Source organism: Aspergillus campestris, assembly GCF_002847485.1.
Source record: "Aspergillus campestris IBT 28561 chromosome Unknown P168scaffold_10, whole genome shotgun sequence".
Taxonomy (NCBI): domain Eukaryota; kingdom Fungi; phylum Ascomycota; class Eurotiomycetes; order Eurotiales; family Aspergillaceae; genus Aspergillus; species Aspergillus campestris.
This window is the reverse complement of record NW_020194345.1, coordinates 650,484-668,325: the sequence shown is the minus strand read 5'-3', so window position 1 is coordinate 668,325 and position 17,842 is coordinate 650,484. Positions and strand designations below refer to the sequence as shown.

Here is a 17,842-nt window from a genome sequence, read left to right as displayed (position 1 = left end):
AGTCGGGGAATGAAGAGGACGTGAAGGTTTGTTTGTCTTGCTTGCTGGTGGTAGCTTGGGGGGATACAAGGAATCGCGCTGACATAAGGGGTTTGAAATAGCCGAATGTGAGCCACGATCAGGATGACGACGATGATGACGAGAGTGTCAAGGCCGATCGATCTGCCCACCGACGGAGTAGTGACCGCGATGTGAAGCCTGACCATGGGGGCGATAACCGTGATGAGGATGGGGAGAATGATGAGGAGGAAGAGGAGGGCGAGGGTGAAGGGGAGGAGGGGGAGGAGGATGAGGAGGAGGAGGAGGAAGAGGATGATGATGATGAGGATGCTGTTTCTGTGAGTCGTCCTCCTTGATTTGATAGGGTGAGCAGTGCTGACTATCTTGTCACTCGATAGGGCCGCCCCCGGAAGCGCAGAAGGAGGGGAGGTGTGCACTCTTTCTTCGAAGAGGAAGCCGGTGTCGATGAGGACGAGGACGAAGCCGAGGATGAGGAGGACGAGTTGGCCGAATTCGGTGGAGAGATGCACCCCGACGATCTGGATGCCCTCCCCGTCGGGGCCGAAACGGACGACCGTCGACACCGACAGCTGGATCGCGAGCGTGAACTGGAGGCCAGCCTGGACGCCGAAAAGCAAGCACAGCTGCTCAAGGAGCGATATGGACGAAACCGCGCGGCGGCCACGGACGCCGTCGTCGTGCCGAAGCGACTGCTTCTCCCCAGTGTCGAAGACCCTAGTATCTGGGGTGTTCGCTGCAAGGCTGGCAAGGAGCGGGAGGTCATTTTCTCAATCCAGAAGCGCATCGAAGAGCGGCCCCCGGGGTCGCGCAACCCCATGAAGATCATATCGGCTTTCGAACGAGGAGGTGCTATGAGCGGCTACATCTACGTCGAGGCACGCCGGCAGGCGGATGTCTTGGAAGGGCTGCAGGATATGACCAACGTCTACCCCCGGTCGAAGGTCATCTTGGTTCCGGTGAGGGAGATGCCGGATCTCCTCCGGGTTCAGAAATCCGAAGAGCTCCTGCCTGGCGGCTGGGTGCGCATCAAGCGCGGGAAATACCAGAATGACTTGGCCCAGATCGAGGAGGTCGAGACGAATGGCCTGGCGGTCACCGTGCGCTTGGTCCCCCGACTGGACTACGGTCTGAACGAGGATTCGGGCGCCCCCGTGTCCGATCCCAAGAGGAAGCGTCCCGGGATGAACCCGGCCACTGCGCGTCCGCCCCAGCGTCTGTTCAGCGAGGCAGAGGCTAAGAAGAAGCATGGCAAGTACTTGTCTGCCACTTCTGGTCTGGGTGGCAAGTCGTGGAGCTACCTCGGCGAGACCTACATGGACGGCTTCCTGATCAAGGACATGAAGGTTCAGCACCTGATCACGAAGAACGTCAACCCTCGGCTGGAGGAAGTTACCATGTTCGCTCGCGGGGCGGAAGACGGAACTGCGAACCTGGATCTCGCGTCGCTCGCCGACACGCTGAAGCACTCCACCGCCGAAGACTCCTACCTGCCGGGAGACCCGGTTGAGGTGTATCGCGGCGAGCAGCAAGGGCTCATCGGTCGGACTAGCTCTACCCGCGGTGACATCGTCACTCTGCTGGTGACCGAAGGCGACCTTATCGGCCAGACGATCGAAGCACCCGTCAAGACGCTCCGCAAGCGCTTCCGGGAGGGTGACCACGTCAAGGTCATCGGCGGCAGCCGGTACCAGGACGAGCTCGGCATGGTGGTCCAGGTCAAGGACGATACCGTGACGCTCCTGAGCGATATGAGCATGCAGGAGATCACCGTCTTCAGCAAGGACCTCCGGCTGTCCACCGAGACTGGTGTCGACGGGAAGCTTGGCATGTTCGACGTGCACGATCTGGTGCAACTGGATGCCGCGACCGTTGCCTGTGTCGTCAAGGTTGACCGTGAGTCCTTGCGGGTCTTGGACCAGAACGGCTCGATCCGCACGATCCTTCCCACGCAGGTCACGAGCAAGATCACCCCCCGGAAGGACGCCGTCGCGACGGATCGCAACGGGGCGGAAATCCGCCACGGGGATACCGTCCGCGAGGTCTACGGAGAGCAGCGGAACGGCGTGATCATCCACATCTACCGGTCGTTCCTATTCCTGCATAACAAGGCCCAGGCCGAAAATTCCGGTATCGTCGTCGTCCGCACGACCAACGTCGTGACCGTGTCGGCCAAGGGCGGACGGTCCAGCGGACCGGACCTCAGCAAATTGAACCCGTCCTTGATGGGCAAAGGCATGCCTGGTGGCGCTGGTGGGATGGGCCCTCCCCGGTCCTTTGGACGCGACCGAATGGTCGGAAAGACCGTCATGGTCCGCAAGGGTCCGTTCAAGGGTCTGGTGGGCATTGTCAAAGACTCGAGCGATACGCAGGCCCGGGTGGAACTCCATACCAAGAACAAGCTGGTGACGATAGACAAGGAGCTTCTCGTCGTCAAGGACCCTGTCACTGGCCAGACGATCGAGATGGGACGGGGGAGAGGTGGGCCGCGCGTCCCCTACGGAGGCGGTTCAGCGGCCCCTCCCTCCGCCTGGCAAGGTGGACGTACGCCAATGGCGGCTGGTGACTCTTCGAGGACTCCAGCCTGGGGCGGCGCCTCTTCAGCGAGAAGTAAGTCTTCTATCATTACCATTCATCTAACGACGAAGCTAACCAGATTTACTAGCACCCGCCTGGGCAGGTATGGGTAACAGTTCCCGGACCCCCGCGTGGAAAATGGACGGGGGGCGCACGGCCTATGGTGGTGGTGGTGGTGGGATGGGTTCGCGTACGCCCGCCTGGAACGCCGGTGCCCGCACACCGTACGGCGGCGGCGGCGGCGGCAGCTCCGGCGACGCAGGCTTTGACGCCTTCGCATCAGGGTCCCGGACCCCGGCCTGGGGCGGCGGTGGCACAGGCAATCGCACACCAGCCTGGACAATGGGCGGATCGGTCAGCAACGGCACCAAGGACTCCCGAGGCTTCGACGCACCCACACCAGGAGCAGCCTACTCAGCGCCGACGCCCGGCGCATACGGCAGCGCACCAACCCCGGGCGCATCAGCTCCCACTCCAGGCGCCTGGCCCGAGAGCGCCCCAACACCAGGCGCATTCAACGCCCCGACACCGGGTGGCCCGCCGAAACGCCCCTATGACGCACCGACCCCAGCCGCATGGGACAGCGGCAGCAGTCGTCCTTACGACGCGCCGACGCCAGCAATGGGCGGCGCCGCTGCAACCCCAGGAGCGGGTTCATATGGCGATGACGGCGACGCGGGACCGCGATATGACGAGGGGACGCCGAGTCCGTGAAGACATACATACATACATTATCTGGTGCATGTAACATGGTCCGTGGGGGGATGTGTAAGGGGGGACAAGGACAAGGACAAGAGGATAGCGCTCCTCAGGGCGATTTCAATCATGGAATATGGGATGGGATATCCTTTTCTTCCCTTTTGCCTTTGCCTGCCACTTTTGTATTCCATTTTCTTTATTATAGCATATCGTATTATATGTATTTCATCTGGTTGAATTATTATTTATTTTATTCTTATTTATTTATTTATGTGGCAATATGGTTAAGTAGGGTGGATTGATTAGGGTAGATTTATTATATTACATTGGTAGGCACGGAGTACAACATGATCGATTCTTGTATTATCTCGCCGGTTCTCTTCTCGCAAGCAATTAATTGCCATTCATACATACAGAGATACATGCATGTACATGCATGTACATGCAGAAGCCAGTACGAAGTAGTGGGTAAATAAGACAGGTATCATTATTATACTAATAAAGCCATTTGAGAAGGGAGAAAGAAAGAAGAAAGAAAAAAGACTCAAAAAAAGGAGGCCAATACATGTCCTGTCCTGTCCTGTCCTGTCCTGTTCCATCTTTTTTGGTTTGAAATCACACGTTGACTGGCATAGTGTAGTATACTAGATGAGGTATGAAGTAACAGTTTGCTGATTTTTTGTCCCCTTTTTCTGTCTGTCCCATTTGACATGTTTGTCCTATCGCGGTACCGTTCTATCGTAGATAATCAATCAATCAATCAATCAGTAATCAAAGAGAAGAGAAGAGAAGAAAAACAAGGCTGGAAGAGAAATAAGGATGAAAATAGAAATATGTAGATCAAGAGAAATGAGGTGAGATAGATAGATAGAGGTGTTGAATGAAGTTGAAGAAACAGAGGAAAAAGAAGTCAGAAAGATAAAAAGAAAAGAAAAGAAAAAAACCAGTATTATTCAAACGTCAATGATCAAAAATCCCGTGAATGCATAACTCTGATAATAAAAAAGATAGAAATATAAATAAAAAAAAAATATCAAAAGAATGAATAATCCTTACGGAGGAACCGCACGCGCCAATACCCTTATGTTATCCACAAACCCTTTGACCAGGTCTTCGTACTGGTTCTTCGGATCGCCCGCCATAGCGAGCTGTCCCTGTCGACGGATTTCCGCGGCGGAGATTTCGACTTCTAGCTCGTGTTCGAATTCGCCCTTGGCTGACGGCTAAACATTACGGAAGGTGCGTTAGCTACTGGTTTTCCAAGCCTGAACCAAGCACAGGGGGCTATGCTATGGACATACCTCTGATTTGGCAACCTGGGTCAGATCGACCTGGTACGCCAAGTGCCGATAACTCATGCGGTCCTTGTTGCGCTCGCCGCCCCGGCCGTGCGTCGTCTCCACCACGGGCAGATGGCTGACGTCTCCCTCGTAGTTGATCTCGAGGTTGACGCTGAGACGCCAGTCGACGCAGGTGGAGGGGCTGTAGACGTCCAGGTCGGCGACGCGGCACTTGACGATCTTGGCGAGGATCTCGCCGGTGCGTTGGTCGACCGTCACGCGCACCTTGGGCTTGTGTCGTGGGTTGAGATTCTGGCGGATGATGGGCGGGAGCTCGCTGGGGGAGACCTCGTAGAAGATATCGCGTTCCTTCTTGTGTGCGTAGGAGAGCGGGATTCGGCCGGGGTTTACGTGTGGCATGGACGCCTTGACTGCTTCGTTGAGGAAGTTGTTCATCGCGCGGTGTTGGGCCTGACACGTTAGCCTCTATCGTGGGGAGGATAGAATATTGGATGAGGATGACTTACCACTGTCATGGTGCTCTCGAATGAGGTCCGGAACCGAGAACCCTCCTTGTGGAGAACGCTCTCGCTCAGAAGCGGCAGTTGCAGACGGTCCCGGCGGTCCATGTCGATCAGCTGTCCCAACTTGGCTTCCACTTCGATGATGGCGCCTTGAGCCACGGCGGCGCTGCCGGCTGGGGCCGCCACGGCATCGTTTCGTAACACCACATGACGGAATAGGAAGTCACAGACGGTCTTGGTGACCTCTTCGTACGGGATGTAGCCCGTGATGGAGGGCTCCCACGGGCCCAGACTGCCGGTCGAAGCCGGAGCCGGAGCCGAAGCCGGAGTCTGGGCCGGAGTTGGGTCGGGGGGTTGCGACGCCGCGGGTGGCCCGTCAACCGGGGAGGGGACAGCGGAGACAGCGGGGACAGTAGGGGTAGTAGGGACGGCGGGGCGGCGGGGGCAGTGGGGGTGGCTTTGGTCCTCGCCGGGGACGGGGTGGCCGTCGCCATCGGGTCCGGGACGGACAGAGACCGCTCGCGCACGAGCCAGGGGTTCTGGGGGGAGTCGCGCGCATGTTTGGGGACGGGGGGAGCGGATTGGGGATGATCGGGCATCGACCTTTGGTGCGGACGGCACGTCGCGCGAAGATGGGGGGATCGTCGAATCGTCTCCGCTTGCGCTTGGGCGGCCGGGGGGCGGTGGTCTGGACGGTGGACTCGGGGCCCTGCTTCGGTGGCATCGGCGGGGGTGGTTCGACGACTGGGGGGCTTCCGGGACGAGGGACCCGCGCGACGACGGGGGCCCATAAGACCCGTTCTCATGCCTCGGGGCGCCATTCTCGACGGGACTGCGCTGGGGAGCGGCCGCGCTTCCTTGCCGGGAGCCGGAGCCGGAGCCGGAGCCAGGCGGATAGGCGGTCTTGGGACTGACACTCTCGTCCGACCCCCGTCGCTCACTGCTGGCAGAATACGGTCGTGTGGTATAGTCCATGGGCCCAGAATCGGCTCGCGACGCGCGCGACATGGCGACTGGGGAGTGGTTGGGCTGCGCCTCGGAGCCTACCCACGGGCTCGACGATGGGTTTGAGCGCGAATCATACCCGGAGGACTGCGGTCGCGCGGAGGGCGGGGTCTGACGGGAATAGAGGGGCGCCGCCGACGCTCGCGGAGTTCCTGGCAAAGATCTCTGGGAGGAGGAGAAGGGTTGCGACGGATAGGCGGTGGTTGCGGACGGGCTGTTTCTGGGAGGGTATGAGTGGGTGGTCGGGGAATGGGGGATCATCACCGACTGGATGGAGTGCGACCGCTGCTGCTGCTGCTGCTGCTGCTGCTGCGGAGCCGGTGGGGGATAGTGCTGGGGATGAGCGTAGGCGATGGATGGGGAGGCATACACGTCACGTCCCGAAGAGCCAAAAGGGGGCGGCGGCGGACTGGGACCGCGCTGGGATTGCGCGCCGGGGGCGACGGCGGTGGGGGATTGGTATTGATAGGGCGATTGGAGGGAACCGTATGAGGAGGAGCGTTCGGGAGCCGTCTGTGTCCGTTGCAGCGGTGGTGGATTCGTGGGATAGGCCGATGGATAGGTGGGCGAGGGCGCCGGATGGTGTTCGCGGGGAGGATAGCTGTTCGGATCGGGCGGTGGTTGCGACGAGGGGGATTTCTGGGGTTGCGAATTGGCGGTGCCGGCGGCATCGCTATTCATGATGGTGCGCAAATCCATGATGACCGAAGCGCCGAATTGTTGGGGAGCAGAAGTAGACTGGGGAGGTGGTGGAGGTTGTAGCGATGGCAGGAGTGGACCGGGATGAGGTTTATCGGTGTTGCGGGCACATCCCCTTCCACAACACCGAGGAAGAGATCCACGTGAAAACGATGGGGGGTAGAGAAGAGGAGGGAGAAGAGAAAAAGAGGAGGAGGAAGAAGAAGAAGAAGAAGAGAACGAAGGATGAAGGTATTGGGGTATGAGAGAGATAGATGGAGCGGAGTGAAAGAAGGTTGAAGAGAAAGAAAAAGAGAAGAAAGAAAAGCCGGAGAATCAGTTGGCGATTTGGGTCGGGAAGCCGAACTGGGTTGACTGGGGATTTTCAACCTTATTATCTGGCTTATAGTAGAGAATACTTCTTACATTGATCTCTTATATTTTAGCATATTTAATTCACTTATAATGACTAGATCTCTGATTTATATCTGGTGATTCTGGGATTCTGAATATCTTCACCTTGAATGTGGCTTAGTCAGCGTGCACCTCAGGCACCAGTCGCGTTCTTTTCTATCCAGAAATCTCAATAACTTCATTTATTTCACAGTATTATATTCTCTTCTCTTCTCTATTCTGTATCTTGTATTCGATAATTATATAGTACCTGATCTCTGTCATCATTGCCATCGGTCTGATCAACCCTGGCAGGATCAGACTAACAACTCACCACTTGTCCTTTCTCTCTTCTTCCTTCTCTCCTTCTCTCCTTCTCTCCTACTCCTCTCTTCCTTCGTTCTGTTCTCTCTCTCAACCCCCATTCTCGAGATACATCTCAGTATACAGGTTCTCGAGACTATCTCCAACATACCATCAATGTGGTATCGATCAGCTTCAAATGATACGACCAGCATGATCTCCCCGCCGTGTCCATCCCCTTGTTGAACCATCTACTACTCTCCGTCTCTCGAAAAGATCCCTTCGATCCGCTGTCAATCCACCGAATCTACGTTTCATCAGACTACAACCCCCCGTTGCCAACCTCTCATCGATCTTGCCGGTTGCGGTGGGTAATCCTCATCTTACGCAATCGACTCAACCACCACTCGGGACCGACAACCACCGACTCGCCCGCTCCACCGACTCCCGTTCCTCCTCCTCTCCCCTCCTCTCCCCTCTCGTCCCTCTCTCTCCGACTGCCTCGCAGGTAAAGTCTGCGCCCCATCGATCACCATGGCGCTTCCCCACCAAGGCTCTCGAGCCTCACCACCCATCCAAGACATCCCTCTCCACGACATCGAGGCCCCCCGAGATCAGGATTCCCCATACTACTACTCCCGCTCCCGCTCCGCCCGGAACCATTCCCCGGGCGTCTCCGAGAAGCTGGACGACTTCTTCGACGATTGGCAAACACACATTGATCGCGCCTTCACCAACTTCCTGGTCGCCCTCACCCCGAGTTTTTGGCAACATCTGGTGGGCGGCCAGCCTCCCGAGGCGGGCCGCCTCCATGCCATCGCCGCCCTGGATGGTCTGCGCGGCTGGGCCTGTCTCTTGGTCTTCAACTTCCACTTCCTCTTCACCTACACCTGGAAGGTCGCCGTCGGCTGGGGGTTCAATGGCGAAAACTACAGTCTCTGGCAGCTGCCCATCCTCCACATGGTCGTCTCCGGTCATATCATGGTCGCCATCTTCTTCGTCATCTCCGGCTACGTCCTCTCCTACAAACCCATCAAGACCATCCGCAGTCGCATGTTCGATCAAACCTTCCTCACCCTGGCTTCCTCCACCTTTCGCCGCGGCCTCCGACTCTACGTCCCAGCCATCGTCGGCTTGGCGGCCGTCTTCATCGCCGTGCGCATGGGCTTCTACAACTACTCCTTTGGCGTCATCAAGGAGGGTCACACCATCCAGGGCACCAACGAGCAACACCCGGAGCTGATGGAGCTCCTCTACGACCAGTACTGGGACTGGCACCTGACGATCATGACCCTCATGAACCCCTGGAACTGGGCCCTCTACTACAACTACTACAACCCGCACCTCTGGACCATCCCTGTCGAATTCCGCTGCTCCATCGTGCTCTTCCTGACCATCCTGGCCACCTCCCGCGCCAAGACCGCCGTTCGCTTGTCGCTCGTCAGCGGCCTGATCTGGTTCTGCATGCGCTGGGGCCGCTGGGACGTCGTGCTCTTCCTGAGTGGCATGCTCCTGGCCGAGGCTGACCTGATCAATGGCACGTGGGAGCGTCCGCCCCGCCCGGCCGACGGCTCCGACCCCGATGACGGCTTCACGCTCCCCCGCTCCCTCCAGCAGCTCGCCCGCTACCTCGCCAGTCGCAAGCTCTGGATCGGTCTGTTCCTCGTCGGCCTCTACCTGGGCTCCACCCCCAACACCGGCTGCCGCTGGACCCCCTTCTACATGTGGACCTACCAGGTCATCCCGGAGACCTACCCCGAGCCCCACCGGTTTCCCCAGACCATCGGGGCCGTGCTCATCGTCTGCAGCATCAACCACTCCAAGGAGATCCAAAAGCTGTTCACCAACGGGCTCTCGCAGTACCTCGGCAAGATCTCCTTTGCCTTCTACATCGTCCACGGACCCATCCTCCACTCGCTGGGCTACTCCCTCATGCCCAACATCTGGAGCCTCACGGGCAAGGAGACCAACTTGCAGTACTGCATGGGCTTCCTCATCGGCTGGAGCATCTGCCTCCCCATTTCCATCTGGGCAGCTGATATCTTCTGGCGCGCCGTCGACATTCCCAGCGTCAAGTTTGCCCGCTGGGTCGAGAGCCAAGTCATGATCAAGGGGCCAACCCCGCCGCCCCCTAATCCCAACCGATCAGTTTAAACAGTCTTCTCCACCCTTCTCGCCCTCTTTCATAATCTTCATCATCCTCGGACTCCCAAAAAAAAAACCTCTAGCTGGCCTCTAGCGGGTACGATCACTATCCCCCTCTCCTATCTCTCCCACCTTCATTCCTTTGGCCTTTCCCGGTGCTAGGTCCACAGTCAGTCAGTCAGTCATCATCTTGTATTTCTTCCCGTTGGGGTTGGTATGGACGTGGGGGGTTAGAATCGGATTTGGATACCGAATGGATTCTTGTACAGCGCTTTCCTTTTTCTTGTTCTTCTCTTTTTTTTATTCTTTTGTTTTTACAGTTGTATATACCATCTACCTGGCGTAGTTTGCGGTCTTGGATTCCTCGAGGACTACCTGGACATTGTCGAGTTGTATTGTTATTGATTTATTTATTCTCTCTCCGTTTCTATTTAATTTGTAGTTGTACTAACTGTAGTGTCGTGTAGTATAGTATAGTAATATAGTAGTATAAAGTATAGAATATAAAGTATAGTCAGTAATATGCCAGCCATCCATCCATCCATCCATCCATCCATCCATCCAAGTAAGTTACTGATCTAAGAAGCACACACACGCAGTGGTTGGTTGGGTTGGTTGGATTTTTGCTTGTTCGTTCAATCATTCATTCGTCTCATGCCATTCCGTCCATCCATCATCCATCCATCCCATATCAAAATCGAACAAAAAAAGCGCTTTACATGATGGATGCCGATGTCGTCTTTCCTTTGCCCTTTTTTTCTTTTTTTGTCTTTTCTTTTTGTCTTTTTTGTCTCTCTTTTCCCCCGTCGATGGATTGTATAGTAAGTAATTGGGAAGAAAGGGAAGTGTAGAGACGGGAGACCGACCAGCAACCAAAATAGAAAAAGAAGATAAAAAAATGAAACATATGGGGTAAATAACTTCAGTCAATCAGAATGCGAGAAGAAAAGAGAAGGGAAAAAAAAAAGGATATCGAAATATAAAATGATCCCTCTAAATTGAAACCCCCCAGATGCCCCGTCCACCACACACCCCTAACCAATCGCGCGGGTGCCCTCCACTGGTGGTCCCGCCCTGCGGAGACCAGCTGATGTTGGACACTTCGTAGTCGCATTGCCAGGCGGCCGAGGGCCCGCGCTCGGAGGTCGTAGCGGGGGTCGCGGGGTTCTGGACCACCGGGGGCACGGGGACCGAGTTTTGCGGGTTCATGAGATCCCACAGGAGGACGAAGCTGTCGTCGCCGCCGGAGGCGAGAAGGCCCCGGCGGTTGGGCGACCATTCGACGCAGTTGACTGACGAGCCGTGGCCCTTGAGTTCGAGGAGGGCTTGGCCCGGTTGGCGCACGTCGAGGACTCGGACGAGGTTGGAGTCCTGCGAGAAGGTGGCGAGGAGGTGGGCGTCGTGCGGCGATGCTGGTGGGAAAATACTGTTAGTCTGGACTACTACTAAGTCTGTGCTTCTTCGGATGTCGAGACTTACCCGCGATGCGCAAAAGCGGCGGCGGCCAGGAACTGGACGGAGCCGAGGGGCTGCCGTTGGCCGGAGGGCTGACCACTAGAAACAGATCCGGGTTAGTCACGGCGAGAGGAAAGATGAAACGGGGAAGACAGGCAGTACGTTTTTCGTTCTTGTCCGTCGGCTCATAGATAATCGTGCTGTGCTCCAGGCTGCGCAGATCGAACATGCGGACACTACCGTCGGCACCGCAGCTGACGAAGACATCGACGCTATTGGCGCAGAACCGGACATCGTATACTTCCTTGTCGTGCGCGATGAGCTGCGTCTTGGCGGTCAACGTCGGGATATCCCAGATGGTGCAGGTCGTGTCGATGCTGGAGGTGATGATCAGACTCGGCGAGATCGTGTTCCAATCGAGCGAGGTGATCGGCGCCGTGTGTTCCGGGGATTTCGAGTTCGACAACAGCGCGAGCGGGGACAGTTTGGAGGACGGGCTATCCCGCTGGCTGGACGGGCGGGTGATGGAGTTCGAATGGACCGGTTGCGCGGCCGGTAGCGACCATAGCCGGAGGTGGTCACCGGAAGTCGCCAGCAGATCGGTCGACTGCTTCTGCGACGACGGGGGCTCCCAGAGAATCCGCGTGACCGGGTACGAATGGGTAGCCTCTGCAGTTTTGACGTAGTCCAGCTTAATCTCGCCTGCAGCCGCATCGGGTGTATCTGGGTCCGGTTGGGTCCAGTGTGTATCGACGATTTGGATCTAGGGCACGTTAGCGCATGGACCGTGAGGTATTCGCCGGAGCGGTCAGTACATAGTTGTGGTTGTCCTCGCAGTAACTGCCCAAGGCGATCTTGCCCCCGAACGATCCGGAATTCCCCGAAACGGGCCATTTGCACCAGTCCACCGCATAGAGCGGCCATGGCGCGATGTAGTTGCTGTTGGTCGGCACCTGGGTATCGGTGTAGGGGACGGATCCGGGACCGGTGATGTGATCGCCCAGAAGGTCCCCCGTTGGGCGGATATCTGCCAGTCCGAGCGGCGAGTAATTGGCGCCTTGCGGGGTGTGCGGCTGGAACCCAGCCGCACCGGGCGACGGTGGGTACCTGAAAGTTTCCGGGGCCCCGTGCGGTTTGTACTTTTGCACATCGAAGCCGACCGGGCTGGATCTGGACGGCCCGTGGGAATTGGAGCGAGGGGTCGTCGGTGGTTGCTGGGACGGTGGATGCTGCGGCGGCGGTTGTTGGGTTGACAACTGGGGGAGCGTCGGAATCCCCGATGGCGCGGTGTTCACAGCCACTGCACTGGGACGAACGGCATTACCAGGCTGCAAGGCCCCCGGGAGAGGGCCGCTACCGGCGTTCCCGGGCCCATATTGGTTTGGCTGGGAGCTGGACGGGTGCACGTTGATCGAGGGAACATGATTATCGACCCCCGCGGCATACTCATGGGACATTGACTGCCGCTGGAGATTGGCAGGTCCCCCACCTCCTGTAGGAATGTGAAGCTCTTCCGGACGGCCATAGATGGTCGACCGTCGAGGATCGAAAGACGATGCGGGGTTTGACATTGCGACGACCTTCGGGCCTGACTAGCGATATTGTCCCAGGGCCTCCCGGATATCTCCAGCGCCTTCACGCGGTAAACCAACACTCCTCCGACAGGTCTGACCAGCAGTTACGATCGCAAGGCTATTCAAAGGGAAGCCAAGAAGCGATAAGTGTCAGAGAGCTTCAATAGCGCTCGGAAAGAGGTGGGAAATCAGGGAGGTCCAGAAGAGCGACCTTGGCCAATCTCTCAGAAGAGCATTCTCAAGATTCAAGAACAATGGTGGAGATGAATTCAGGGAGAAGGAAGAACTGAGAATGATGACTGTGAGTAAGAGGAGAGAGAGTGGAAAAAAGGAGGCAAAGGAGACACAATTGAAGCAGAAGAGAGAGAGAGAGAGAGAGAGAGAGAGAGCAGGCTGGGGATGGAGTGAGACAGGATGTTAGTCAGTGATGACTCAGCCGTCTGCGGGGGATCGAATAGCATCATCATCATCTCGATCTATATTCCTCTCTCTCTCTCTCGTCCCTATCGATCTCTTTCACTTTCTCTGTCTTCTTGAAATACTCTTTTGCTGTATAGACTCAGTCACCAGCTTGATTTTGTCATATCCCACCCAACCCTTGGTTAATCCTCCACCTGGAGCTCCCCCGCCTTCCCCCGTGCAGACCCCCCGCAATAGTGTCATGGATTCTATCGCTGAACCCTCCGCCTTACTGCTCCTCCCTCCACCATCCTCCACGTCCGTTGAGCAGTTCAGAGTGATCTATGAGCCGATCCTAACAAATGTACTCTCGAAACTGTCTAGCGACCTCAATGGTTCCAACCACATAGCGATCCTGGACATCGCACTCTCCCTCCCCGGTCTCTTGTCACCAAAGTACTTGCCCCGGTCGAAAGTGTTCAAACCTCTGCAACACCTCGTGGCAAATATCTACAGCCTAATTGGGGTTATCGGCGTAAGGAATGATTTTCAGCTGGACGCAGCGGGAGGTATCGACACGCGAGTGATTCTGGTGGATTCCGATCTGTCCGCGGATACAACGACCTCGGCAGTACCGACAGGCCCCATTATTAGCCTTCGGACGCTGGCGACATCCACGCGACTATGGGACCATGTTTATTACCCGGGAAATCAAGTAGGTCAGAAGCTGGCAACAGACTTCAGTAGTGTTTACCCTCGGGTTGGGTCTCCCGGCGTCGGTGGCCTCCAGTCGATCCCCAAGGTGCCAGAGTGGACGGCGTCGGAATCCCTTCTCGCATCCGAGGACCCCGAGGATGACGCCATCGCCCACTACTCGGTGGCTGTAGGAGGCACGTTCGACCATCTCCATATCGGACACAAGCTCTTGCTCACCGCCACGGTCCTGGCCTTGCAGCCCATCACGGAGGCCGACAAGGAGAGAGAGAGGGTGGTCACGGTCGGCATGACTGGGGACGAGCTGTTGGTCAACAAGAAATACGCCGACGTCCTGGAGAGCTGGGAGGAGCGATGTAGGAGTACCGGATCCTTCCTATCAGCCATCTTGGACTTTGGACCCCCGGAAAGCAGCTCGACCCGGACCGAAATCGTATCGCAGCTCGAGTCCCATGGCAAATACATCCTCCTGATGATCCGGCCGCAATTGACTCTGCGACTGGTGAAGATATCAGATCCATTTGGCCCGACCATCACCGACGAGGATATTAGCGCCATCGTCGTCTCCAAGGAGACTCGGTCCGGAGGGATGGCGATCAACGAGGAGCGGACCAAGAAAGGTTGGCGGAGTCTGGAAGTGTTCGAGATTGATGTCCTCGACACAGGGAACATGTCAACCGGCGACGTCAAGGATTTCGCATCCAAGATCAGCAGCACGGATATTAGACGGCGCCGAACGGAGATGGCCCAGAATCAGTAGCTAGCTAAATCAAAGTGGCTTGCCAGCCTGTCAACTGCCTGGTCCTGGGTTCTAGAAGTCGTCAGTCTCTCCCCAGTGAACACAGACATGGGGTTTACAAGTCGAAACACGACAGGGGAGTTGACGCATCTGTCAAGATAGGTGCACCCTGGGATGGTCATCAATCTTCTTTTCGTCCTTCTTTTTTATTAAGCTTCCCTTCGTTTCTTCCTCGTCCATTATTGTGGTTCTTTTGGGTGTTTCGCACTTGCGATCAGTCGAGAGGCATCGGGCGCCAATCGATGAACGTGCACCCATCACTCTTGTAAATCATACGTGTCTCCACCCATGCATATAACTGTCAGAGACAAGGGTTGACGCGTTGTTTTCTCTTGGACCAGACATTCTCAGAACGATTCCTATATACCCACCTCTCTGCATGCCCTCCATGTTTCTGTTTTTTCTTTTCCCCATGTCTTTGTATGCATGGTTTGGTTATGATGGTCTTTAGCGATCGGGCGCAAGTGTTTTACGCTACTGCTGCTGGATACTAATGAGGCGCTCTAAGTGGACGATGATCCTTTCCCGCCCACGTTCAGTACGTGGCCACGGAAGAATTGCTAGGTGTGGCTGCAATGGCATTGTTGGGGATTCCGATCCCTTTCTGCAAATCGACGCCGCTACTTGAGTCCCCGGGATCTGGTTGATGGGGGGTGTGCTTTCGGACTTTTTACCCTGAGAGGGCAACGAGCAATCAATCAACGCCGGCGGTCGAGCCAGTCGCAAAGATGGATCTAGGCTTGGAAGGCAATGGAGCACCATGATTCGTTTCCCAGGCGGGGTTCCCTTGCAGTGGGCGTCTGTCGTATCTGGCTCTCACGTCGCATCATTCCCATCTCTCTCTCCCTCCTCTTCCTTCCACACCCACAACCCCCCCTGCTGGCCGACCAACCCTATCTCCCACTCTCCTCCAATCCTTCCACACCCCTCCGCTTCCTTCTTGCAAGTTTTCCTGCAGGTTCGCGCTGGTTATCCGCATACTCGTTCAATCATGTGACCGCGATGTGCCAGGTGTCGTCCAATATCCTGGGTCGGTTGGTCCGGGGGCGAAGCTCGGAATATCGCTTTGGTGATCCCAGTCCACTGGACTAGTTGACGGTCGATGTGGGACGCTCTAAATCTTGTCAGACATATCGACTTGCTGCAGGTGCGGCATCCGTGGCCCGCTGATTGCTGTGTCGTTGCCAGTGTTTTGTCACTGCTGCGTGCGAGGGGGATGTATCACTTTCGTCCCTGAAATCATTTATTTTATTTTATCTTATTTTTTTTTTGAAAATATTTGTCCTCTGCTTAAAGACGCGTCGGATGTCCGTGCATCTTTGCTTATTTTCCCTGGATTTCTTTGCTTTAAATTCCTATCCCTCAAGTACCCCCGTAGCTCCTCTGATTTTCCTTTTGACGCCCAACTGCTACGGGGTGTCACCTCTCCTGGTCCCTCCCCACCTTTCGTCAGGCTGGCATTCCATGCGGTTGCGAGAGACCGACGCAGCCCGACACGCGGCTGCCCCTGCTGTGCGAAAATCATGGACCGACCGCGGAACATCAACGACCTGGCGGACGAGTTGATCTCGGAGGTCCTATCCTTCCTGCTCGGTTCCGAGCAACTTCTCAACGACAGCGCCGTCGCAAGAGACACGGTTCTCGCCCCCGGGCCCGATCTCAATTCAATCTCCGCGTACGGCGAGCAGACGGAGCTAGACCGATTCCGACTCGTGTGTCGGCGTTTCACGCGGATAGGCACGCCCCGGAAATTCCCCCGCTTCGTCCTGCGGTTCTCCCGGGAAGGGTTCGGGAGACTGGAGGATCTTCTGAGCATGCAGCTGGCCTGCCATGTCAGATACTTCACGTACATGGTGCGACCCTTCTACCAAGGAAGCGGTACCGTCTCTGAAGTCCCGCCCTACCTCCAGGGGAAAAAGGTCCAGCTGACAAGAACGAATCTAGGATGGAGCAATCTCCTAAACGGGGTCGATTCGGGTACACTCCCAGACGCGCGCATCCACCAACGGCGCTTCCACGACCAGCGCGAAATCCTCGACAACGACCATGACGTCTCGCTCCTGCGCCGCGCGCTCGCAGCCTTCACCTCCCTCCAGCAGGTCAAGCTCCTGCGCCTGCAAGACAAGGCAGACGAGAAGGCCCTGGACTACATACGGGAGCGCGCGCTGGGGCGCGACACCAGCCTCGACTGGGGCGCAGCGTGCTCCCGCGCCGTGTCTAGCCTAGGCATCTCCCTCTTGGAATCCACCCGGCACAGCGTCCGCTTCGTCGGACCACAGATCAGCCCAGACGCAACAGTCCGCCTGTCACAGGCGCCCCCAACCACTCTGTCAGAGCTCGGCACCCGCCTCACAAGCCTAGATGTGACCTTCCTAACAACAAGCGACATGACGGCACACATGGGCAGCCTCTCAAGCGTCTTCCACAACTTCTTCCTCGCCGCGCGCAACCTCACCGCAATCCACCTGGGGTTCCCCCCAGGACTCCCCCTAGACCTCCCACTAGAAGCCATCTTCCACAGACTACAGTGGAAGCGTCTCCGCACGCTCAGCATCCAGGGCTGGCGGCTCCACGCGGAAGAACTCATCAGCCTCATCAGCCGCCACAGACGGCCCCTACGCGACATCCGGCTAACAAGCATCTACCTGCGCGAGGGGAGCTACTGGCGCGACGTACTATCCACACTGCACTCCGACCTCGACCACCTCGAGCGGATCGACCTGCGCGACATAAACTACGTCCAGGCCGCCCACACCAATAACAACACCACCACCAACGGCAGCAGCTCCAACGGCACCCCCAACGGCAGTACCCCAGAAACATACCCACCACTCATCCCAATCATCACGCGCCCAGCCTCTGAATCCCCCCCGCCCCAGACAGCCCTCAGCGTAGACCACATGTCGTTCCTCCCGCGGGGGAACACGCGGCGATCGTTCTCAGGGCCGACGCTGGAGCGGCTGCGGGGATTATCTGCTGATGAGCTCGGCGATGACGGTGTCTGCGTAAGACGGGACCAAAGACTCTTCTGGGAGGCGTGGGTGTTATCGTCTAGTGGGGGCAATGACGGGTGGGGTTGATTCTAGTTTATTTATTTTATGATTTGGCTTGGTTATTTGATTTATCTTATTGAGTTGTTTATTTGAGTGTTTGTTATTGGCGAGTTTTATAGGAGATATGCGAGTATATCTCGTATCATTTTATCTTATTTTATTCCATCTGATAATTCTTTGCTGGTGCTTTATTAGGACAGACAGACAGACAGACAGACAGACAGAT

General features: G+C 56.7%; 6 protein-coding genes across 6 annotated transcripts; 4 read left to right on the top strand and 2 right to left on the bottom strand.

Moving 5' to 3' along the window:
• The first annotated feature begins 311 nt into the window (after positions 1-311).
• spt5 (transcription elongation factor spt5) lies at positions 312-3,533 on the top strand. Its single transcript, XM_024834538.1, has 3 exons — positions 312-338; positions 399-2,628; positions 2,684-3,533. Exons 2-3 carry the CDS (start codon positions 525-527, stop codon positions 3,307-3,309), a joined length of 2,730 nt encoding a protein of 909 aa, XP_024690646.1. The 5' UTR covers positions 312-338; positions 399-524; the 3' UTR covers positions 3,310-3,533.
• Positions 3,534-4,144: 611 nt separating this feature from the next.
• Positions 4,145-7,052, bottom strand: triA (putative mRNA capping nucleoside-triphosphatase). The gene is made up of 4 exons (XM_024841929.1): positions 6,474-7,052; positions 5,102-6,323; positions 4,596-5,045; positions 4,145-4,517 (listed from the first exon to the last, which is right to left on the bottom strand). Exons 1-4 carry the CDS (start codon positions 6,800-6,802, stop codon positions 4,347-4,349), a joined length of 2,172 nt encoding a protein of 723 aa, XP_024690645.1. The 5' UTR covers positions 6,803-7,052; the 3' UTR covers positions 4,145-4,346.
• A 521-nt stretch (positions 7,053-7,573) lies between these two features.
• On the top strand, positions 7,574-10,040 carry P168DRAFT_292164 (acyltransferase family protein). The gene has a single exon (XM_024837535.1). It carries the CDS (start codon positions 8,012-8,014, stop codon positions 9,629-9,631), a length of 1,620 nt encoding a protein of 539 aa, XP_024690644.1. The 5' UTR covers positions 7,574-8,011; the 3' UTR covers positions 9,632-10,040.
• An 87-nt stretch (positions 10,041-10,127) lies between these two features.
• On the bottom strand, positions 10,128-12,971 carry P168DRAFT_272899 (WD repeat protein). Its single transcript, XM_024835342.1, has 4 exons — positions 11,893-12,971; positions 11,240-11,840; positions 11,102-11,176; positions 10,128-11,034 (listed from the first exon to the last, which is right to left on the bottom strand). Exons 1-4 carry the CDS (start codon positions 12,646-12,648, stop codon positions 10,616-10,618), a joined length of 1,851 nt encoding a protein of 616 aa, XP_024690643.1. The 5' UTR covers positions 12,649-12,971; the 3' UTR covers positions 10,128-10,615.
• P168DRAFT_283808 (putative pantetheine-phosphate adenylyltransferase) lies at positions 12,947-14,524 on the top strand (the record flags this gene model as incomplete). The annotated part of the gene is made up of 2 exons (XM_024836085.1): positions 12,947-12,956; positions 13,209-14,524. The coding sequence occupies 2 exons, from the start codon at positions 12,947-12,949 to the stop codon at positions 14,522-14,524; spliced, it is 1,326 nt and encodes a 441-aa protein (XP_024690642.1).
• A 1,562-nt stretch (positions 14,525-16,086) lies between these two features.
• On the top strand, positions 16,087-17,643 carry P168DRAFT_320606 (F-box domain protein; the record flags this gene model as incomplete). Its single annotated transcript, XM_024840378.1, has 1 exon — positions 16,087-17,643. One exon carries the CDS (start codon positions 16,087-16,089, stop codon positions 17,641-17,643), a length of 1,557 nt encoding a protein of 518 aa, XP_024690641.1.
• Between the last annotated feature and the right edge of the window lie 199 nt (positions 17,644-17,842).

What these genes read in the sequence shown, in the direction of transcription:
- spt5 (XM_024834538.1), top strand. Translation starts at nt 525, where the DNA reads ATGCACCCCGACGATCTGGATGCCCTCCCCGTCGGGGCCGAAACGGAC. An exon ending in CGGCGCCTCTTCAGCGAGAA is followed by an intron (nt 2,629 to 2,683) that starts GTAAGTCTTCTA and finishes CAGATTTACTAG; the next exon opens with CACCCGCCTGGGCAGGTATG.
- triA (XM_024841929.1), bottom strand. Translation starts at nt 6,802, where the DNA reads ATGGATTTGCGCACCATCATGAATAGCGATGCCGCCGGCACCGCCAAT. An exon ending in GGCTCTTCGGGACGTGACGT is followed by an intron (nt 6,324 to 6,473) that starts GTATGCCTCCCC and finishes ATACCCTCCCAG; the next exon opens with AAACAGCCCGTCCGCAACCA. An exon ending in TCGAGAGCACCATGACAGTG is followed by an intron (nt 5,046 to 5,101) that starts GTAAGTCATCCT and finishes CTAACGTGTCAG; the next exon opens with GCCCAACACCGCGCGATGAA.
- P168DRAFT_292164 (XM_024837535.1), top strand. Translation starts at nt 8,012, where the DNA reads ATGGCGCTTCCCCACCAAGGCTCTCGAGCCTCACCACCCATCCAAGAC.
- P168DRAFT_272899 (XM_024835342.1), bottom strand. Translation starts at nt 12,648, where the DNA reads ATGTCAAACCCCGCATCGTCTTTCGATCCTCGACGGTCGACCATCTAT. An exon ending in GACGGACAAGAACGAAAAAC is followed by an intron (nt 11,177 to 11,239) that starts GTACTGCCTGTC and finishes ATCTGTTTCTAG; the next exon opens with TGGTCAGCCCTCCGGCCAAC. An exon ending in GCCGCTTTTGCGCATCGCGG is followed by an intron (nt 11,035 to 11,101) that starts GTAAGTCTCGAC and finishes TTTTCCCACCAG; the next exon opens with CATCGCCGCACGACGCCCAC.